Source organism: Hyaena hyaena, unplaced genomic scaffold (assembly GCF_003009895.1).
Source record: "Hyaena hyaena isolate Hyena2069 unplaced genomic scaffold, ASM300989v1 scaffold_1306, whole genome shotgun sequence".
Taxonomy (NCBI): domain Eukaryota; kingdom Metazoa; phylum Chordata; class Mammalia; order Carnivora; family Hyaenidae; genus Hyaena; species Hyaena hyaena.
The window spans coordinates 189354-208954 of NW_024081946.1; the positions used below are offsets into that span (position 1 = coordinate 189354).

At 40.7% G+C, this 19601-nt stretch overlaps 1 protein-coding gene across 1 annotated transcript; it reads left to right on the plus strand.

The window, feature by feature from the left end:
- Nucleotides 1-11573: 11573 nt before the first annotated feature.
- LOC120225073 (keratin-associated protein 3-1) lies at nt 11574-11867 on the plus strand. The gene has a single exon (XM_039223302.1). It carries the CDS (start codon nt 11574-11576, stop codon nt 11865-11867), a length of 294 nt encoding a protein of 97 aa, XP_039079233.1.
- The last annotated feature ends 7734 nt before the right edge of the window (nt 11868-19601 follow it).

Consider the following 19601-nt stretch of genomic DNA (forward strand, 5'->3'; position numbering starts at 1 on the left):
TAGAAGGTAAACCCCACAAAAATTAAGGAGGTCACCCCCTCGGTGAAATTTCTTGGAGTCAAATTATCTAGAATGTGTTGAGATCTCCTTTCTAAGGTGAAAGAAAAATTGCTATCCTTTGAACTATCTTGACTAGGAAAAGCACAACTCGTGGTGGGCTCTTTGGGATTTTGAAGTCAATCTAGACTATATTTGAGTGTGCCACTATAACCCATCCACTGACAACCTGAAAAAGACAAGACCACAGTGGATTCAAGACCTCTCAGAAATGAAGGTTTTATCACCCCACAAAGTAAGAACACCAACCATCTGAGGTCCTGATTGAGCACAAAGAAAACATGAAATGGGTAGTGGAGGAAGTAAGTTATAAATATCAACTACAGCCTTGTGATCAATTGGAAGGATTATAAAAACTGTAGTTTCTTCCTTATTTATTTTCCTTCTCCTTTCTCCTTCCCTTGTTTAGTGCCATATGCTGTACCCAGACTAAATACACTTCAAGTGAATCCAATTTCATTTAATATTCCATCAGTTCTGTGAAACAGTTATCTTAGTTTTGTGGAATGAGTAAATTAAATCTAAAAGAGGTTAAACTGATGACGTTTTTTGGAGGTGACAGTGGGGTTTGTGGGGTCCAGAGCCAATGGCCAAGAAAGAATTCTTGAAGATGTCTTTGGTGCAAAAAGGTAATTTTATTGAAGCACAGGGACAGGACCCACAGGCAGAAAAAGCTGCCCCTGGACCATAAAGAGGGACTGGTTTATATACTATGGGGTTGGGGGAGGTAAAGTCCAAGGGAAGCTTTCATGCAGATTTTCTTCTTCATGCTAAAGAAGACTCTCAAGATAGTGGAGGTCTAGCTATTGTCAAACTAAGGTTGTTTTTCCCTCTAGCAAAGCATTAGCATTAAGACAGAAGGGAGCTCTGGAAAATGGTTTTACTCTGCCAGCCTCAATTATTTGTCAATAGGCTGCAGGTTATAAGGAAATTTAGTTCTATCTGCCATTTCCTTCTGCCTTTGTTTCCACATCACTATGGAGTGGTGATGGAGACTTAGGTCCTAAGGGACTATGATCTTTATCAGTTAACCATTTGTTTTTCCCCTTTCCTTTGTTCTGGGTCAGCCAGGAGTGCTGAGGAATATCACACATAGCCCATCTAGAAGTGGGGGGTGGGGGGGGTTGCATCCTGTCAGCTTGCCTTATGCTCCCTCATTAAAACAAACCAAAATCGGGATCTCAAAGAGATACCAGCACTCCCATGTTCACTGCAGAATTATCCACAATAGTCAAGACATGGAAGCAAAACAAGTGTCCAACAATGGGTGATGGATAAAGACAATGTGGTATTTACATATAATGGAATATTATTCAATAACTTTAAGAAAGGGATTCATGCTATCTGCAACAATACAGATAAACCTGGAAGACATTACATTAAAATAAATAAGCCATACACAGAACAAATCTATATGAGGAATCTAAAATAGTCAACTCATAGAAGCAGAGAGTAGAATGGTGGTTACCTGAGGCTGGGGTGGTGGGGGTAAGGGGGAAGGTCGGGATATAAGGACGTGATGGCCAAAGGGTACAAAGCTTCAGTTATGCAAGATGAATAAGTCTTAGAGATCTACTGTGTACCACAGTGTCTACAGTGAATACTGCATTGTATACTTAAAAAATTGCTAGAAAGATATACATTGAGTGTTCCTATCACAAAAAAAGAAAAGAGAAGGAAACTTTTGGAGTTTATGGCATTGACTGTGGTAACTGTTTCATGGGTATATACTTATCTCCAAACTCATAAAGTTATTTACATTAAATATGAACAGACTTTTGCATGTCAATCATATCTCCATAAAGTGTTTTTTTTTTTTTTTTTACAAATAAAGAAAGTTAAATAACTTGCTTATAGTCACAGCTCCTAAGTGTGACTCCAAAACTCATGAAGAGACAATGACATTAAGGAATTGGAAATGATGTTAAGTTACTGTCCCAGCTTCATGCCCTCCCTTCTGCTGCCAGCTTTGGGACCCTCTGGCAAACCACTCTGTCTGGCTTTGCCACTAGGGGGTGACAGAGGAAAACTGCAAAGCTGAAGAGGAAGGAGACACTGGCTCCTTCCTTCCATTTTGCTTCCTTCTACTTAACTGGGACTTCCTGTATGCCGGCACTTCCCATGATCCTCTCCCAGTAACACCTGTTCACTCCAGCAGCTGCAGATCCTTCCCAGAGAAGCACCTAACTTCAGTCTGCAGCTTTCTCAACACGTGTAGAACCTGCTTTATTGCACACCCCACTCAGAGCCACCGGCTGGCCAGTTTTCCTGCAACTGTGTTGGGCTCTATAGGACAATCCCCCCTCCTAAATTTCTAAATGTTAATTCCCTCCCTCTTCCTTTGAAAGAAACTATCATTCTTTCCGCAGGGTTTTCTGCAGTTCCTACATTTGTAGTATCTCAGTATCTCCTTTTTACCCTGTTAGTTACCTATCAACTGAGTTTAAAATTCTCCATACAAAATTCACTTGATTCACACAATGGGTGTGGTTCTTGAAGGGACTCTTATTGCTGTACTCTTATACTGGGTGTCATGTGGAAACGAATTTGACAATAAACTATTTGTAAAAATAAATAAATAAATAAATAAATAAATAAAAATTCAGATTATTTACTGAACCATTTGTTCAGATGTTCTACTTACTTTGTTAATCATGGGAGCTGACTGTGGGAAAAATTTAGTCTCTGAGCTTAGGAGGTGGCAGCCAGAGAATTACAACATTATAGGCCTGATAGAATCTGAGGAACTAGAAAGATTACTCAGCACCATTTAGCTCTGTAGTTAAGAAAGCTGTATCATTTCTATGAAAAACCTTCCATGAAAAGTGGGCTGTGCCATGGGGGCCTGACAGCAGATGTTAATTACTGACTTATTTCTAAAACCATAACTCTGACTTGAGAAACCTGCTTTCCATCATGACTATTCTATTAAATGCTAATAGGCAAACTTAGTTTTAAAAGCCCAAGGATATAAAAGGATTTTGAGAAACTTCAAGGCAGAAAATGTTGAATCATCATCTCAACTGAAGCATGAAAGCCATAGGTGAGACTGGATTTGAAAGTTAAGTAAAATTGCTCTTGGAAGGTTCAGAGAGACTAATCCAAAGCACCAAATATTTGTTCACACTGGGGCTATTCATTTCTAAGCACATTCCTTTTTCCTCTTCTTGATTCCTGCATTACAAATACATGACAGAGAAACAGATTTGATATACTGCATGACCTTAAAATAAAAAAATTCTGGCTTTTACTAGGCTAATATTAAAAACAAAAAAAAAATGTCAAGACTTTTGATCTCTCAATTTGTCAGCATAGTATGTATCTTAGGTGGAAGAGACAAATTAAATCTTTTCCCAAAAGGATGGGGAGAGTTCTGATCTAAATGGAGCCAGAATTAAGTAATATCAATATGATAATATAAGATAGTATTCATTTGTTCAAATAATGAGACCTGCAGACCTGGACAAAAAAGATCTTAGTAGATTTATAACACTGCGAGATGACTAAGTGAAGGAACTCAGGATTTTTAATGCCACTGAAGTCATGAACAGTGAGAAAGTTTGAGAAGAGTCAAAATGACAGAGGTGTGTCTAGATGAACAGCCAGGAAGATCTCGAAGCAGGAGGAATTGATCGTTTTCCTCTAGGGGACACGGTGGGGGAGGGAGGAGATAATACAATGAATCCTAAAGACAGAATTCAGGAAACTCTTTTGTGGGGATGAGCACTGGGTGTTACATGGAAACCAACTTGACAATAAACTATTAAATAAATAAATAAGAATTCAGGAAACTCTGAGATTAGTATTTTGAAACTTCACCCCAACAATTACTGTTTTATTGAACAGAAGAGACAAAAATGAGAGAGAAGCACACAAAAGTCACTAGAAATTAGTGTGGACCAGGGGCTGAGACTGGAAGTAACACTTAACACTAAGCCAAAAAAGTATCTTGTTACATTGCATTTGAGTATAGACTGTACACTTCACTCTAAAGATATTTTTAACTACAGGAAGAGACGGAGAGTAGGATGAGAAAAGAATCAGAAAACCTAAGATGAACCCCTCAAATCTACCCAATGTTATCTTGTCTATCAAATGGGGGTTCTAATATCTCACAGTGTCCCTCTGAGTATCAAGTATGTTTATCAATAGTAATATGCCTGGCATGTAAAAAAAATATTTTTTTCTCTTCCTCCTCACCATTCAATTGTACACCTTTAGAAACACAAAACCCTGTTGACTATTAGGAGGCTAATAATACCCAGATGCACAAGAGTGGAGGATCAAGCTGAGAAAACTCGTAAGAGAGATACCCAGAATGATGTTTTACTCCCTTTGGGTGGTTGTTCCTTTTTTATCCAACTCATCTGCATTCAGAAAATTCAGAACGCTCTTAATGTTTATGGGAATTTTTTTCCCCATGTGATGATGCTCCTTTCCTTTCAGTTCTTTTCTTTCTTCACATATTTCTTCCCTACTGATCAAGAAGCCAAATTCCCACAGAGGAATGCTGACCAACTTTGCTCAATAAAGCTGTCCTAGTACATCCTGATTCTCCAGCTAAAATTTCAAAGTGAATTTCAATGTGAATTTCACATAAGCCATAGATATTAATAAGAAATGCAGAATGGAGAAATCTGCATTCAGAGTGACAGAGATTGGCTTCAGTTCTCCTCTAAGTAATAAATTTTACTGAGCGTTTGTGATGACTACCTCCACAAAACTGCAACATGGCAGAAGGTACTAGAGGGGCGCCTGGGTGGCTCAGTCAGTTGAGCGTCCGACTTCGGCTCAGGTCATGATCTCACGGTTTGTGGGTTCAAGCCCCACATCAGGCTCTGTGCTGACAGCTAGCTCAGAGCCTGGAGGCTGCTTCAGATTCTGTGACTCCCTCTCTCTCTGACCCTCCCCTGCTCACACACTCTCTCTCTCAGAAATAAATAAAACATTAAAAAAAAAAAAAAAAAAAGAAGGTACTAGAGAAACAGACACTGCTTCCCAATAGCCTCACAGGTTCTGGCAAAGCAAGGCTGAGAACCATCAGTCCTTCCTTTGTAGAGGTGGAGCCCCTACTGGTTGCAAAGTTATAGTGAAGCCTATGAACAGGCAGAAGACTTTTCAGACATTGAAAACTGGAAAGCTATACTCCTGGATTTACCCCTAGTTCATCCCATGGGTAGATAGAAAGGACACCTATAAATGATGGAAAAGTAACTCCACCTTCCCTTAGCTTACTTAATAATAACTACCATTTATTTAGAACCATTTATTGAGCACTCACTATATTCCAGACATCGTGCTAAACATTTTTAATGCGTTATTTAATTTATTCTTTAAACACTGTATCAATGTGATATTTTACAGATGAGGGGATTGATGAAGTAATTTCTCTACTTTAGAAAAACATATCAGTGGCTCTCAGTGGTCTACCTACTTGTTCAAACTGCTCAGCCTGGGAGTCAAGGCTCTTGTTTTCTAGACATAGTACACTATTCCCTTCTTCCTAATGACAATTTGTTCTTTTCCACATCTGTGCGTTTACTGCAGCTATTCACTAGGGCTGGAACGACTTTCCTTCTCTGCCTTGTGTTCAAGTCCTGTGTGCCCAATGAACCGCAGGAGAATCTAAAATACTTGAAAGTACACCTGTGTTCTGCCCATCCTTGAGTCTCCCAAATCTTCTAGCATAGTGCCAGGCAAACTGCAGGAGCTCAACAAAGATTGGCTGAAATAAACTAAACTGCTTATTTTCTCTTGAAAAACATAATAATCAATAATGGAGAGATTATGGATTAGTATACAGTGATTAAGAACACAGGCTCTAGAGCCAGACAGCTTTGCTTCAGATCCCAAATCCATTACTGACCAGCTGCTGACCTTGGGCAACTTGTTTATCCTCTCTGTGCCTCAGTTTTCCTTATCTGTAAAACAAAGGATAACTTCAATACCAACCACATTTAATGTAAGAATTAAATGACATAGGGGCACCTGGATGGCTCAGTCAGTTAAGCATCTGACTCTGAATCTCAGCTCAGGTCATGATCTCACAGTTCCTGGGAATGAGCCCTGCATCAGGCTCTGCATTGACAGCACAGAGCGTGTTTGGGATCTTTTCCCTCTCTCTCTTCCCCTCCCCTGCTCACACTCTCTGTCTCTCCCTTTTTCTCTCTCTCAAAATAAATAAACATTAAAAAGTGAATTAAATAACATAGTGCATGTAAAGCACGGAACCATATCTGTTATATAGTAAATGCTATGAAATATATAAGGGTTTGCTGTTATTATAAAATTAGCTGTATATTTAGTAAATGAACAACTCAAAATACATTTTAAAGCCATCATGTCAGCTAAAATTTAAAGACATAAACAATTAATTATCTTAATTTTTAAAAATGTCAACTACCTATAGGAACTCCTTAGAAATCCAGTAGCTACTTAATTCAATCCAGCAATTGGATTTGCCTAACCAATGGACAAAAACACCTGATTCAAAATAAAGTTATAAGATATAAGTATTGTTAGCAAATAATTCCAAGGATGAAAAACCCTAAGTTTACTATAGAATAATTGTGTTTAACTATCTCAGTATTAGATTTCACACAATACACAAATCCAAATTTTATTGAACATCTATTTACCAACTGGGTTAGTTTTAGTTAACACATGTATTTTATATCTTCCTTAACTCTATAATTTCCTGTTACTATCCACACATTCTACAGCTCACAATAACACATGAGAATTGACCCCCCAAGAAAAACAGGTAACACTGCCAGTCCACAGGAGCAGGGCTGGGCTCACACAGGCTGTGTGGCGGAGTGCTGTGAGGCTGCCTCTGGCATGCTGCATTGGGATCAGACATGTCTGTGTGAGACAGAATGGAAGGGCTCAGCCCCTTGAAGCCGGTATCAGCCGTATTTAAGTCACTAAACATTACTTTCATTTGAAAGAAACCCAATGTGAGAGTAATTTTCAGCACAGGCTGATGAAGCTGGCAAGTGTTCTGTCTGTCTTGGCTATAACCACACGCTGGACAACGACTGGGAAAGGCCCTCAAAGCCCACCATTTAACCCAAACCCAGAATCCTTTGCCTGCATGCTCAGCAAAGAGGCAGTGGCAGTCCTGAAGCCAGCCATTTTTTCTTCCAATTGACATTCTAAAGGAGTTCATCAGAGATTTAAAAGATCATGCAATTCAGAAAACAAAGACCAAATGTTTTTACTTACAGGCATTTTATTAGGATGACAAACTGAAAAGACTCCTATAGCCTGCTTTTGTGAAGGGATGAAGCGCTCCATCAGGCTTAAAGAAAATCGAGTTGCGGTGAAGTGTGAAGCCTCCCAACACTGACAGTCCTGCGGACTTGGGAGGTGCGGTCATGGGCGGGTTTTCCCAACAGCACCCTAGAAACCCAGGATGCCGGTAAGGCACACAGAGCCTCACAGCAAACTGTGATTAACACACATAAAAGCGAGCTTTCATCTCAGGCAGTAAGCACATTCTGCATCTGGAGGTTGGAGCCTCCTGTGTCTCCAGCCCTGTTCCCTTTCACGGGCTTCAGGCCACTCACCCTGCAAGGCCCACGGTGACCTCATCATCCACTCCTTCCCACAACCCCAGATGGCAGCTTTGTGGCTCGGGTCTCCTCTCTGAGTAAATCTGAGACCTCAAGGTGGTCCCTGGACTTCTCTCTCCACCCTACCTAACATCTCCTGATCAACACTACCTAACATCTCTCACAAATGTCTCCCAGATTCTTTCCACCTCTTCCCAGTTCCTCAACCACTGGCCTCACTTTTTATCTTCTCGCCTGGACCACTGATTGTTCTGCCTGTTTCCACTTTGGCCCTGTTCCATTTCACTTTCCAGATAACATACGTTATCACCTCCCTCCTCCCTGCTGCAAAGCATCCAGTGCCTTCCTACCACCATTAGAATAAAGTCTAAACTCTGTTGAACAACCTACAAAATCCTACATGGTCCGGCACCTGCCTACCTCTGTGACCTCATGTCCTTTCACACTCCTCTTTGGCCACACTCCAGCCACCTGGCAAGGGCCGCCCCTGCCCGTCCTGACCAAAGGAGGTGCGCTCCCTGCAACACCTCCCAACCACTCTCTGTCACTTCACCCTGTTTTATTTTCTTCTGGCACTTGTCACTGTCACTCCTTTATTTTTTCAGTGTCTGTCCTCCCTACTAGAACACACACCTTGACAATCAGGACCTCATCTGACCTGTTAACTTCTATATGCATAGCACCTAGCATGGTGCTGAGCATCCTGATGAATGAATTACCCAATTTTAAAAAATGAATGAACACAATTTACAGTTATATAACATTTAATTCCAGAAAAATGCTGATTTTTATTAGTAAGTATGAGGAATAGCTGTTAGGCAAGCTGTCATTCACTGGCTGTATGACTTTAAATCATTATTTATTATCCTTACTCTCAGTTTTGTTATCTGGGACTTGAGCATAGTGACAGTACTGATCTTACAGGGCTATAAGAAATAAGGAAGAAGATGTGCAGAAAATACCTAGTGCCACTCTGCACATGGTATATATTTAATAAATGCTACCTATTACCTATGACCATATTCTGGTCACCTTAAAAACAAGAATATTAGAGGGGCGCCTGGGTGGCTCAGTCAGTTAAGCATCCAGCTCTTGATTTCGGCTCCGGTCATGATCTCACGGTTTCTGAGTTTGAGCCCTGCATCTAGCTCTGTGCTGACAGTGTAGAGCCTGCTTGGGATTCCTTCTCCCTCCCTCCCTCTGTTCCTCCCCTACTTGTATAAGTGCTCGCTCACTCTTGCTCTCTTTCAAAAAAGAAATAAACTTAAAAAAACAAGAATATTAGTTTTTTGTACAAACTGGTATGCCACAAGTGGTTCCCAGGAAATTGAATGATGTGATGAGAAATCCCAGATATACCTCCTCTTCTCTATGATACCCTCTAAAACAGAAATCACACCCTCCTCAGCACCCCCATAGAACACCCAAATAGCTTCCCACCCATTGTCCCTGCCTTCAAAGTAACTCCTTTCTATGGCTAGTATTTTGGTTAAGAAAACAGACTCGAACATCAGCTCCCTTTTTATGGTCTCAAGACCTTCAATAACCTGATCCCATCCTTCCCACCAATCTTACACCAATTCATCTTGAGGGTTGTCTTCAACAACACCCTCCCTAGGAAGGGGTAATATGGTTTAGTGGCTAAGAGCAAAGAATCCGGAGCCAGACTGCTTGGCTTTACAAGCTAGCTCCATCACTTACTCACTTACTAGTTACTTAGCCTGTCATCTCAGCCTCCTCATCTGTAAAATGGCAGGGATAGCAGCCCTGCATACATCACAAGCTTGTGGTGAGAACTGTATTAACACATATAGAGCACTCAGCACAAGGCCTAATACTTAGTAAATTGTGATGCTGCTGAGCCTCCACTCAAAAACTAGTCCTCTTTCTAAATACAAATTCAATCATTTCACATATCTGTTCACAGATCATTTCACGTATCTGTTCAAAAACCTTTAATGAATGTCCATTGCCAAGAGGATGAAGTTCAAAATCTTGAGTGTGGGGTACTAAGAACGGTGCAAATTCTTCCTACTGTGGCTCTAACCCACCTCTTCCAACTTGTCTCCCACTGTTCTCCTCCACAGCCTCCCTAAGGAAGGGAGGTCCAGGGTCTGGGCTTTGCGCTTCTCACAGTCGACACTTTTGTCATCCCGTCAACCCACCGTGGAATTTTCTTTCCCTGTTTCACTTGCTAAAATTCCCTTCCTATTCCTTTCTACCTGCTAAGCTCTTAATCATGCATCGCTACCCATGCAATGGTTTCCTTTTTGTGAAATACTTCCTAAATCTTCCAGGTAAACCTACTTCTAAACTCTCCATCTCACCTAGAAAACCCGAATGTTAAACCCCGTGTTGTCATTTGCCAGTTGATTTCTCCATGTCTCTTCTCTACAACCTCCTCAAGGGCGGGCACCTATTAGCTTCTTTTTTGCATAATGTCTGACTTGCAGTAGATGTACAACCAATGAAGTCTGACTGAACTAACAGAGATCTATGGAATAATGTGGACAACAGGCAAAATTCTAGCAGAGGGATCCCAAACCACAAAATCATTCCTGTAGGGAGTAGATGGCTAAAATGAAAGCAGTTTTCATATTAAGCATCTTTGGGATCCATCAGCTTGTTAATTTTGGCTTCTGACTCCTTGATGTTGTACAATTTTCAACTTATTTTTTAGAGCCTGAGACATTTTATATGAAGATGGGTCAAGAAAACATATACATTAAGACTTTCAAAGTAAAGCATTTCTAAATGTTTACTAGTTTACTATTTTCCTACTCTAAAGCAATGCTAAAGCATCACAGTAAGTTTTATGCCTTTATTTATTTAAATAATTCCATCATTAGGAGTTTAGTAGTTTATATGTAACTTGGAAATCTCCCCTAGTATGCTCCATAGAACGGTAATCTACAAAGCTAACCCGTGGAAACTAACAAACAAAATGATTCCACAGTCAAGTAAGTTTGGAGAAAAATACATGTTCTATTTCTTTATTAGAAGTCACAGAGCACTTCAGCACATTAAAAGCACTGAAAGGCCCACCAATGAAGAATTCTATTTCCCAAATGGGTTTACAAGAGAACCTTTTAATGTTCCTTGGAACAGGTGTTCATGGAACTCATTCTGGAAAATATTGCACTATTTAGTCTCTAAATGGCCCCATATAACTATCCTTTGGGTCATCAATAATCTTAATTCATAACATTGTTGGATGGAGTTTGAAAGGACATCTGTCACTCTCACTGCGCAGGTCCTGACTCCCATCCACCTGCCCCTGACAAGTTATCGTTCATTACACGCACGGAGTGAACAGAAAGCAAATGATTTTTACAGCTCTCTAAGAAACTGTTTCATTATGCAGAATCAGAATCTCCTCTATAGATCCCACCCATTCATCTTAATTCAGTTTCTTGGAGCCACATAGAATAAATCTAAAACTTTGAGCACTTTTTCAGCCAGAAGACCTAAACTACCACATAGTATTTTTGGTTGCTGGTAGAATAGCAATCAAAACGTGTAGTTATCTCTTCATCTGAAAAGTAGACAAAAAACGTGGGGATGATTTGCAGATACCTAGCATACCAGGCCATCACTAATGATGGATAATGATTAGAAGATAATGACTTGGCACCTTTGAAGACTGAAATGAAATGTCCTTAAGGTGACAAAGAGCCATCGTGAAGAGTCCTAATTTGACAACAAAACAATCTTAACTCCTTTTTATGAGGTAAAGAGTGTGTCTTTGGTAATAAACACTTAAGTAATTAGATGGTTTTAATGCAGATAGCTATAAACTGAAACACAAGGAAAAAAACTCTTGGTAATAGGCTGACGCCCCTGAGAGGTGGGTATATAAGAGCCAGGGCAGAAGAGAGAAGCATTGAGACACCAACAGACTTCTCTTCTCAACCCAACAAAAACCCAACTCCTGACACCATGGCTTGCTGTGTCCCCTGCTGCTGCAGCGTCCCCACCGGCCCCGCCACCACCATCTGCTCCTCTGACAAATGCTGCCGGTGCGGAGTCTGCCTGCCCAGCACCTGCCCCCATGACATCAGCCTCCTTCAGCCCATCTGCTGCGACACCTGCCCCCCACCCTGCTGTGAGCCCGACACCTACGTGCCAACTTGCTGGCTGCTCAATTCTTGCCACCCAACTCCCGGAATGAGCGGGATCAACCTGACGACCTACGTTCAGCCTGGCTGCCAGAGTCCCTGCGAGCCCTGCTAAGCAGCCGCGTCTCTGCACAGGTTTGGTGATGTGCTGCTTGTCACCCGGCCTTCAACACCTGCTACCACCTACATCAGGCTAAACCAATCCCAAGTCCCTGGGCCATGTTTTCATGAATTTGCCCACCTTCTCAATCCTCTCCTCCTTTGAGTGAAGTGGTCTTTTAGGCTATTTCACTGCTCTTTGAGAAATAGCCATTTTGACTATTCCTTAATAAACTTTGTTCTGGCTTAGCAAATATGGCCTTGTGATGATTTACTCTCATGTTTCCTCTTAGGGGAAGTGGGATGCCTAGCTAAACCTGAACAGTACATCATGATGTCCGTGATTTACCCCAGCAGGAGAAGAGCACATGTGGTAAAATCATTGAATAATTAGATATGAGCTCTTTGTGATAGACCAAATAATAAAAAATTCACTAGGTCATTTTACTCAGGACAAGTCACTATGCCAAGCCCTATGCTGGAAACTAAAGATTAATATAGTATTTTTAATGTTTTTTTTATATTTTACTTTCCATTGCCCCTGAAATTAAGATTTCTTTCTTCCTTAACTGACTAAACAAATTGGTCAGTTTACTGTCAAGTAGAAATATTTCTGACTCCCTTAATTCCGGTCATCGGTGAAATTCCAAGCTCAAAATTCAATGCCATTTGGGGAAGAATATATACTCATTTCTTGATATACAGTCTTCTAGAAAAATCAGTTCTGAAAAACTACTAGCATTTATTGCATATTCCTTGCTCCCTCAAGTGAGAATTGATTTACATTAGTCAGAATTATCTTTAGAAGTTTACTAGTCCAAGTGGCATATCATACCATGGCATTGAAATAAACCGAAAATACCAGGCTATAGTGAAGTATTCTCCATCCACCAGAAATAGGCACACAATTCTGTAAGCAAAAACATACAGTTCCTCTTAGAACAAAACTTTTATGATGACCATATATTATGTTGTCCTAGAAAAATCCAAGTGCATAAGGTTTTTACAGAAAGTACCCAAAGTGCAATCTTGTATATATTCTTGGACTTGTCTTGGGTCTATGGACCATTCACTTCCCTCTCTGCCTCAGCTTCCTTGTTGTCACAGCAGAAATAATACTCTTGTCGCTGTTTATGTCTCAGGATTATTGTGAGTGTCAAATGACCCAACACATCAACAGCCGCACTCTGAATGGCGAGAGACACTCGCCATTACTGCCACACGATGGTTTCCAGCTTTCCCACCAAAAGACATCCTTTTATTTAATGAAAAATATTATTTTTCCCATGTAACTTTTTAAAATAATAATCCCTTCCTTCGTGTCTGTTCATAAGTACATTTATAAGCATCAGGGAGAATTTTAGGATTAATATAACCAAGTTACCTCTTTTTTAGTCAAAAGCAAAGAAGTTTGAGGTTTTTATACATGCTTGTAAGGGATAAATATTTAGACTTTATTTCTAATACCGGAAATAACTCTAAGTGTCCTAATACTACCACTGTGGGTCTTTAGGCATTCAAAGACCCCTGGCACTAGTTAAAAAGCCCTGGATGGAACCCAGGAGGTATGTGGCTCTGTTCTTGAGCTGCCTCTCTGGTCCAGAGCCAGTCACTTGAGCTCTGTGGGTCTTGGGTCTTAAATCAGTAAAACGAGCTGGTTGGTCAGATGTCCTCTGAAGACACTTCCAGCTTATCTATGGTTCTAGATTATCCAGAAGTAAGTAACAAGTACTCCATGCCACTACCCAACCCCATCCCACCTTACCACTTCTGCTGTTTTTACTCATAAGAGCTAACATTTAGTGACTAGCCACAGGGCATTCCAATATGTGCTTCATGTGCACAATTTCATTTACTTCTAACAAAAAACACTGACAGGTAGCTAGCTACCATCAGTCTCTCCACTTTACATGAGAGAAAACACACTGTGAAAGTGACTTACAGAAGTTGCACAAATGGCGAGTGACAGAGGGGGCATTAAACCTAAAACCGCCTGAATCTAAGAGTCGCTTCTCTTCCCGCTACACCAAAGCACACACCTCCTTTGCAGACAGCAATACACCCAAGAGAAATATGACTGCATGTGGCTCTCTTTATCCAGGAGGAAGAATACGCTGCTTAACAGTACATTGTCTACTATCTCTCTAAACCGTGTATTTGGTTGTGTGCGGTAACCCAGCTTTCTCTGGGGTGATTATAGTTTAAGACAAAATGAGTGTCTACAATGAGTCTAGGGAAAACCATTTATGTCTCCTCTAAGGTAAAAACAAATCATCTTTTTTTTTAAAGTCAGACTTTAAATACTTATTAGCAACCTAAACACGGGAAAATATTGACTGGATCATTAACCTTGCACTCAAATGCAGAACGTCTGGCAACATAACACATCTTCAAGTTTCGATAACCTAGTTCAAGGCGAAAAACTACCTGTGAAGTTAGTAATTGTTCATCCTTGATAACAGAACAAAAAACCAAGTCATTTCATTTTTCTTTCCAATTGTTCCTGGCCTACAGCCCTTTCTTTCTGTTCTCACTGGCTGTAGCCTCATTTAGACATTGATCACCAGACTCCTGATCACAGCCTCCTAGTTAATCTTGGCTCAAGAATCCTGTGCCTCTCCATCCAAATTATCCCTCTGGCAGACTAGGTTTCTATCTCTCTATAAATGTTGGTTAAATTGAATTGCTTAAAACTCTGGGATAACTCAAGTTGTTTTTTTGGTTGTTGTTGTTTTTTACTCAATCAAGACTAAACTCTTCAGCATGGCTGTCGAGACCCTCAATAACCTGATGCAGTCATTTCTACCAAATCTTACCTGCTACTAATCTTGGGACAATGTGCAGCCTCCACTCTCAGCAGAGCAATGCCCCCTCTATTAGAGTCAAAACAGGAATCTCTGCAACCAGACTGTCTTGGTTTAAATTGTACTTCTGTCACTTACTAGTTAGGAGTCCTTGGTCATGTCATCTAACTTCTCCTTGCCTCAGGCTCCTCAACTGTCAAATAAGGTTAAAACTAGGCACCCCTCTACCACACTCTTCAGGCTTTATTAGAGACTGAATAAATATCTGACTTATACTGAATGGATTTGGGGACAGCTGGGTGGCTCAGTCTGTTAGACGTTCGACTTTGGCGCAGGTCATGATCACATGGTTCATGGGTTTGAGCCCCGCGTCAGGCTCAGAGCCTGGAGCCCAAAGCCTGCTTCAGATTCTGTGTCTCCTTCTCTCTCTCCCCTCCCCCACTCACACTCTCTCTCTGTCTCTCAGAAATAAATAAATGTAAAAAAAAAATTTATAATGAATGGATTTGCTGACCAGTGTCCTTTACTGTTGTTATGTACTAGCTTTGGCCATGACATGTTAACACTACCACTGAATTAAAACGGAAAGAATTTTTAAAACGATAAGAGTGACTATTAAAAAATAAAACAGTTCAGCAGTTTGGTCATTCTGAAAAGAAGGAACTATTCATGCTGTTTTCCAAAGAGATGCAAGTTCATTTCTCAGACCATACATGGTCTTATGAATCTATGTTTTAATATGTTCAGGCTTCTGGTTAAAAAAAAAAAACCAATGTCCTATGTAAAATTGAGAGCTTATTTAAATGTTTATACGTAACTGCATACATAGATAACACAGAGGACCAATATAGACGACATCTAGCAGGCTCTGAACTTCCCAATCAAGATCATGTTTTCTAACTTCGATATTCATTTATATCTTCACATCCACAAAAAGACAGCAAGGTGAATCTGGTAAGGGAAAAAATTTGACTTCCCAAATACATCCAGGGCACACATTTTGAGAGGGATTATTTCTTACTTCTCAGAGAAATCACTCTTTATTCTTTACACTCAGCAATGACCATCTCTGAGGACAAGTTCTGGTCGGTAACAAAGAGGAAAGTCAGAAGAGACCCTGCAGTATTTACCTGTGATAGAGTTAAGTGGAGAGCCTACACTGGTCCCATTTTGAAACTGCAACAGGAAGCACGTTTGAATGTCGCAACACAACCAAATAAAACTGAAGGAGAGCTCCTGATCAGAGCTCGCATCTGATAAACAAGTTAGTGAGTTATTTGTATGGGATTATATAAACAACAACAGGGAAACATTCTGGTGGACAGAAGCCGTGCTCCCTGAGACAGGTGCATATAAAAGACTCACAGAGGACAGCTTTGTAGAAGAAAATCTTCCTTTGCAACAAAATGTCTAGCTGTGGGTCTTGTCTCCAAGGCTGCCACAGCGTCCCCACTGGCCCCGCCACCACCATCTGCTCCTGTGACACATGCTGCCGGTGTGAAGTCTGCCTGCCCAGCACCTGCCCCCACACGATCAGCCTCCTTCAGCCCACCTGCTATGACACCTGCCCCCCACCGTGCTGTGAGCCTGACTCCTATATGCCATCATGTTGGCTGCTCAGCAGTGGCCACCCTGCTCCAAACCTGAGTGGGATCTCTGTCACAACCTGTGTCCAGCCCTGTGAATGTGGAGCATCGAGCTGCTAGCCAAAGAGATTTCCAAGAGCCCGCCTACATCACCCTGACGGACCACAATAGTCTTTAAGAGATGCTCAGCAAATGGTCTTTAATTGGGAGCTCTGGAAGAGGGTGGTTCCATCGGTTGAACTTCCAACTTCGGCTCAGGTCATGATCTCAGTTTGTGAGTTTGAGCCCTGCCTTATGTTCTGTGCTGACAGCTCAGAGCCTGCTTCGGATTTTGTGTGTGTGTCTCTCTCTGCCCCTCCCCTGTTTGTGCTCTGTCTCTCTGTTTCTCAAAAATAAATAAACATTAAAAAAAAAAAAGATGCTCTGGAATAAAATGTTCTGACCCAGGGCCTTCAGTTTTACAGAATTATTCAATGTTCTGAATGATGATTTCCAGTGAGAAGCTGAGTAAATGCTGTCATGGACTCCTTACTTCAAAAATAAACACCACTGTCCCCAAACCATGTGCTGTCTCAGTGCTATAATTGCCAAACAACTCTTGACATATGTGCACATGATAAACCTATAAATATGTCCAGGAGAATTACACTATCTGATGACATCAACATAAACCTCAAAGGCAAAAGAAGGCCTCACAAGGATCTGTAAATACTTGAAGAAAATTGCCTGAATAGTAAAATATAGTAAGTTCTAAGCTTAAGGTCACTTTAAATTCCAAGGTCAGCACCTACTTTTAATTTTAACGTTTTCCCTGCCTCTATAAGTCACTACCTCACATATATTCTTTTAAAGATTCTGAGAGGGGGGAATCTAGGTGGCTCAGTTGGTTAAACATCTGACTTTTGATTTCAGCTCAGGTCATGATCCCAGGGTTGTGGGATTGAGCTCTTCATCAGGCTCTACACTCAGCATGGAGCGTGCTTAAGATTCTTTCTCTTGGGGTGCCTGAATGGCTCAGTCAGTTAAGCGTTGACATCAGCCCAGGTCTTGTTCTCATGGTTCACAAGTTAGAGCCCAACTTCGGGTCCTGTGCAGACAGCTCAGAGGCTGCAGCCTGCTTCGGATTCTGTCTTCCTCTCTCTCTGTGCTCCCCAACTCACTTTCAGTCTTTCTCTCAAAATAAATAAACATTTTGAAAAATGAAAAAAAAAAAGATTCTCTGTCCCTCTTACCCTACCCCCAACATGAGCATGCGTGAACATTCTTTCTCTCTCTAAAATAAACAAAAAAAACTTCTTAAAATAAAGACTCTGAGAAACATCAACATAATCACAAAGGAGACCCCAAAAGACTGAGCTGAGCCATATTTTCTTCATTACTTGTTTAGGTGAAGCTCTGAATATAAAACCACTTCAATGTCTGTAAAGCACTTCAGATGAAATTGCTCTGCTTATGTCAATTGGTATTAATTATAAGGGGCAATTCTAAAAATAAACACATCTTTTTTTTTCCTTCTAACCTGAAATTTAATCCAATTCCATACACATTTATCTAGCACCTACTGTGTTCCAGGCACTGACCTAGGTGCTTGACAGAGACTAAGAAGATGAAGACACAATTCCCACTTTTTCAGACAGCTTGCACACTGGAGTGAGGAAGGCATATAAATGAGGAACCATAAAATATAATAGACTGAAATGAGATCTAAATGAAAAAAGAGGAGACACACCATGTGAAAGCAAAGAATGAAAATATCTAGAAGAACCACCTAAAGGTTCTCGTGAAGGAGATATGTGAGTTGATGCTTGAGGAATGAGCAGGATTTGAGAAGTACAGAATCGGGAAAGGACACTGCAAGAAAGCAGTATGATCACGCCCACAGAGATGTAAAGTGCCTTGGAGGCGCTAAGCTTCATTTTTATTTAATATGCTTTGTGATACATATCAATATTTAAGCAAAAACCAAGCCAACTTCACTAACAGGTTCTTCTTCTCATAAAATGCATGAGACTTATTTGCCAATGACATTTAGTATTTCCCACTGATCTGTTTCAGCCAGGCTTCTTCTCTATTAAACAGACCAAGTTGGTTTTCAGTCCTGTCCCCTCAGAAACACCCCACCAAAGAATCTGTCCTTCGTGTTTACTCAACAATTTGCCATCCAACAAATTACATAATTTAGATTCTACTAGCTGAATAGTTTTGTGCTGATCAAGGGCAAGTATGTGAAGATGCTAGAATCAGGATATTACACACTAGAGATAATTATTCAGTCCAACTTCCTCATCTGCCATCCTACAGTACAGCACATTAAGGCCAAGCAAGGTGAAGAATGCTGTATAAGGCATCCCTCAAAGGAATTTACAACCTCATTGAAGACCCAAGATACAAAAACAAAGAAACACACAGAGTGGGGAGTAAGTCAGTGAAAAAAGGACTCCTATAGTTTTGTTTTTTTTTAATGTTTATTTACTTTTGAGAGAGAGAGAGACTGAGTGCAAGCAGTAGAGGGTCAGAGAGAGAGGGAGACACAGAATCTGAAGGAAGCTCCAGGCTCTGAGCTGTCAGCACAGAGCCTGATGTGGGGCTCGAACTCACGAACCATGTGATCATGACCTGAGCCGAAGTCAGATGTTTAACCAACTAAGCCACCCAGGCAACCCAGGACTCCTATAGTTCTAAACCACATCGGATCAGATTCCCTTCCAGAACCCACTGTTGTTTTGTGAATCTTATGACTTCTCCTTTTTGTTCTTGGTTCAACTTATTTTAAATTAAGCATTTGTTTGAACATGAATGAAGATGAGGTGATTTTCTTTTAATGGTACCCTTAACAAAAGTCAGCAGCTTGGGGGGGGAGGTGCCTGGGGGACTCATTTGGTTAAGCAGCCAACTTCGGCTCAGGTCATGATCTCACAGTTCCTGAGTTCAAGCCCCACATCAGGCTCTGTGCTGACAGCTTAGGGCCTGGAGTCTGCTAGGATTCTGTGTCTCCCTCTCTCTCTTCCCCTCCCCTGCTCACGTTCTGGCTCTCAAAAATAAATAAATATTTTAAAAAAATTTTTTTAAAGTCAGCAGCTTGGTGGATCTTTCTTCCCAGTGAATTTACATTTTAACTCACTACAAGAATGGCATAGCTTTGAGAATAAAGACTGTTTAAAAAAAAAAAAACAACATAGAATAATACAACTTTTGAAACTCACTATAGACTAATAATAATGAAAAAGGGTTTCAACTTGTTCCATTCTGGCTGTCACCCTACTTGCTCAATAGAACTTGAATTCTAATCTCAGTAAACAAGGTAACTATGTCTGAGATGCATATAGTCGTAGGCAACATTCATCTATAAGTGTCATGTCC

What these genes read in the sequence shown, in the direction of transcription:
- LOC120225073 (XM_039223302.1), top strand. Translation starts at nt 11,574, where the DNA reads ATGGCTTGCTGTGTCCCCTGCTGCTGCAGCGTCCCCACCGGCCCCGCC.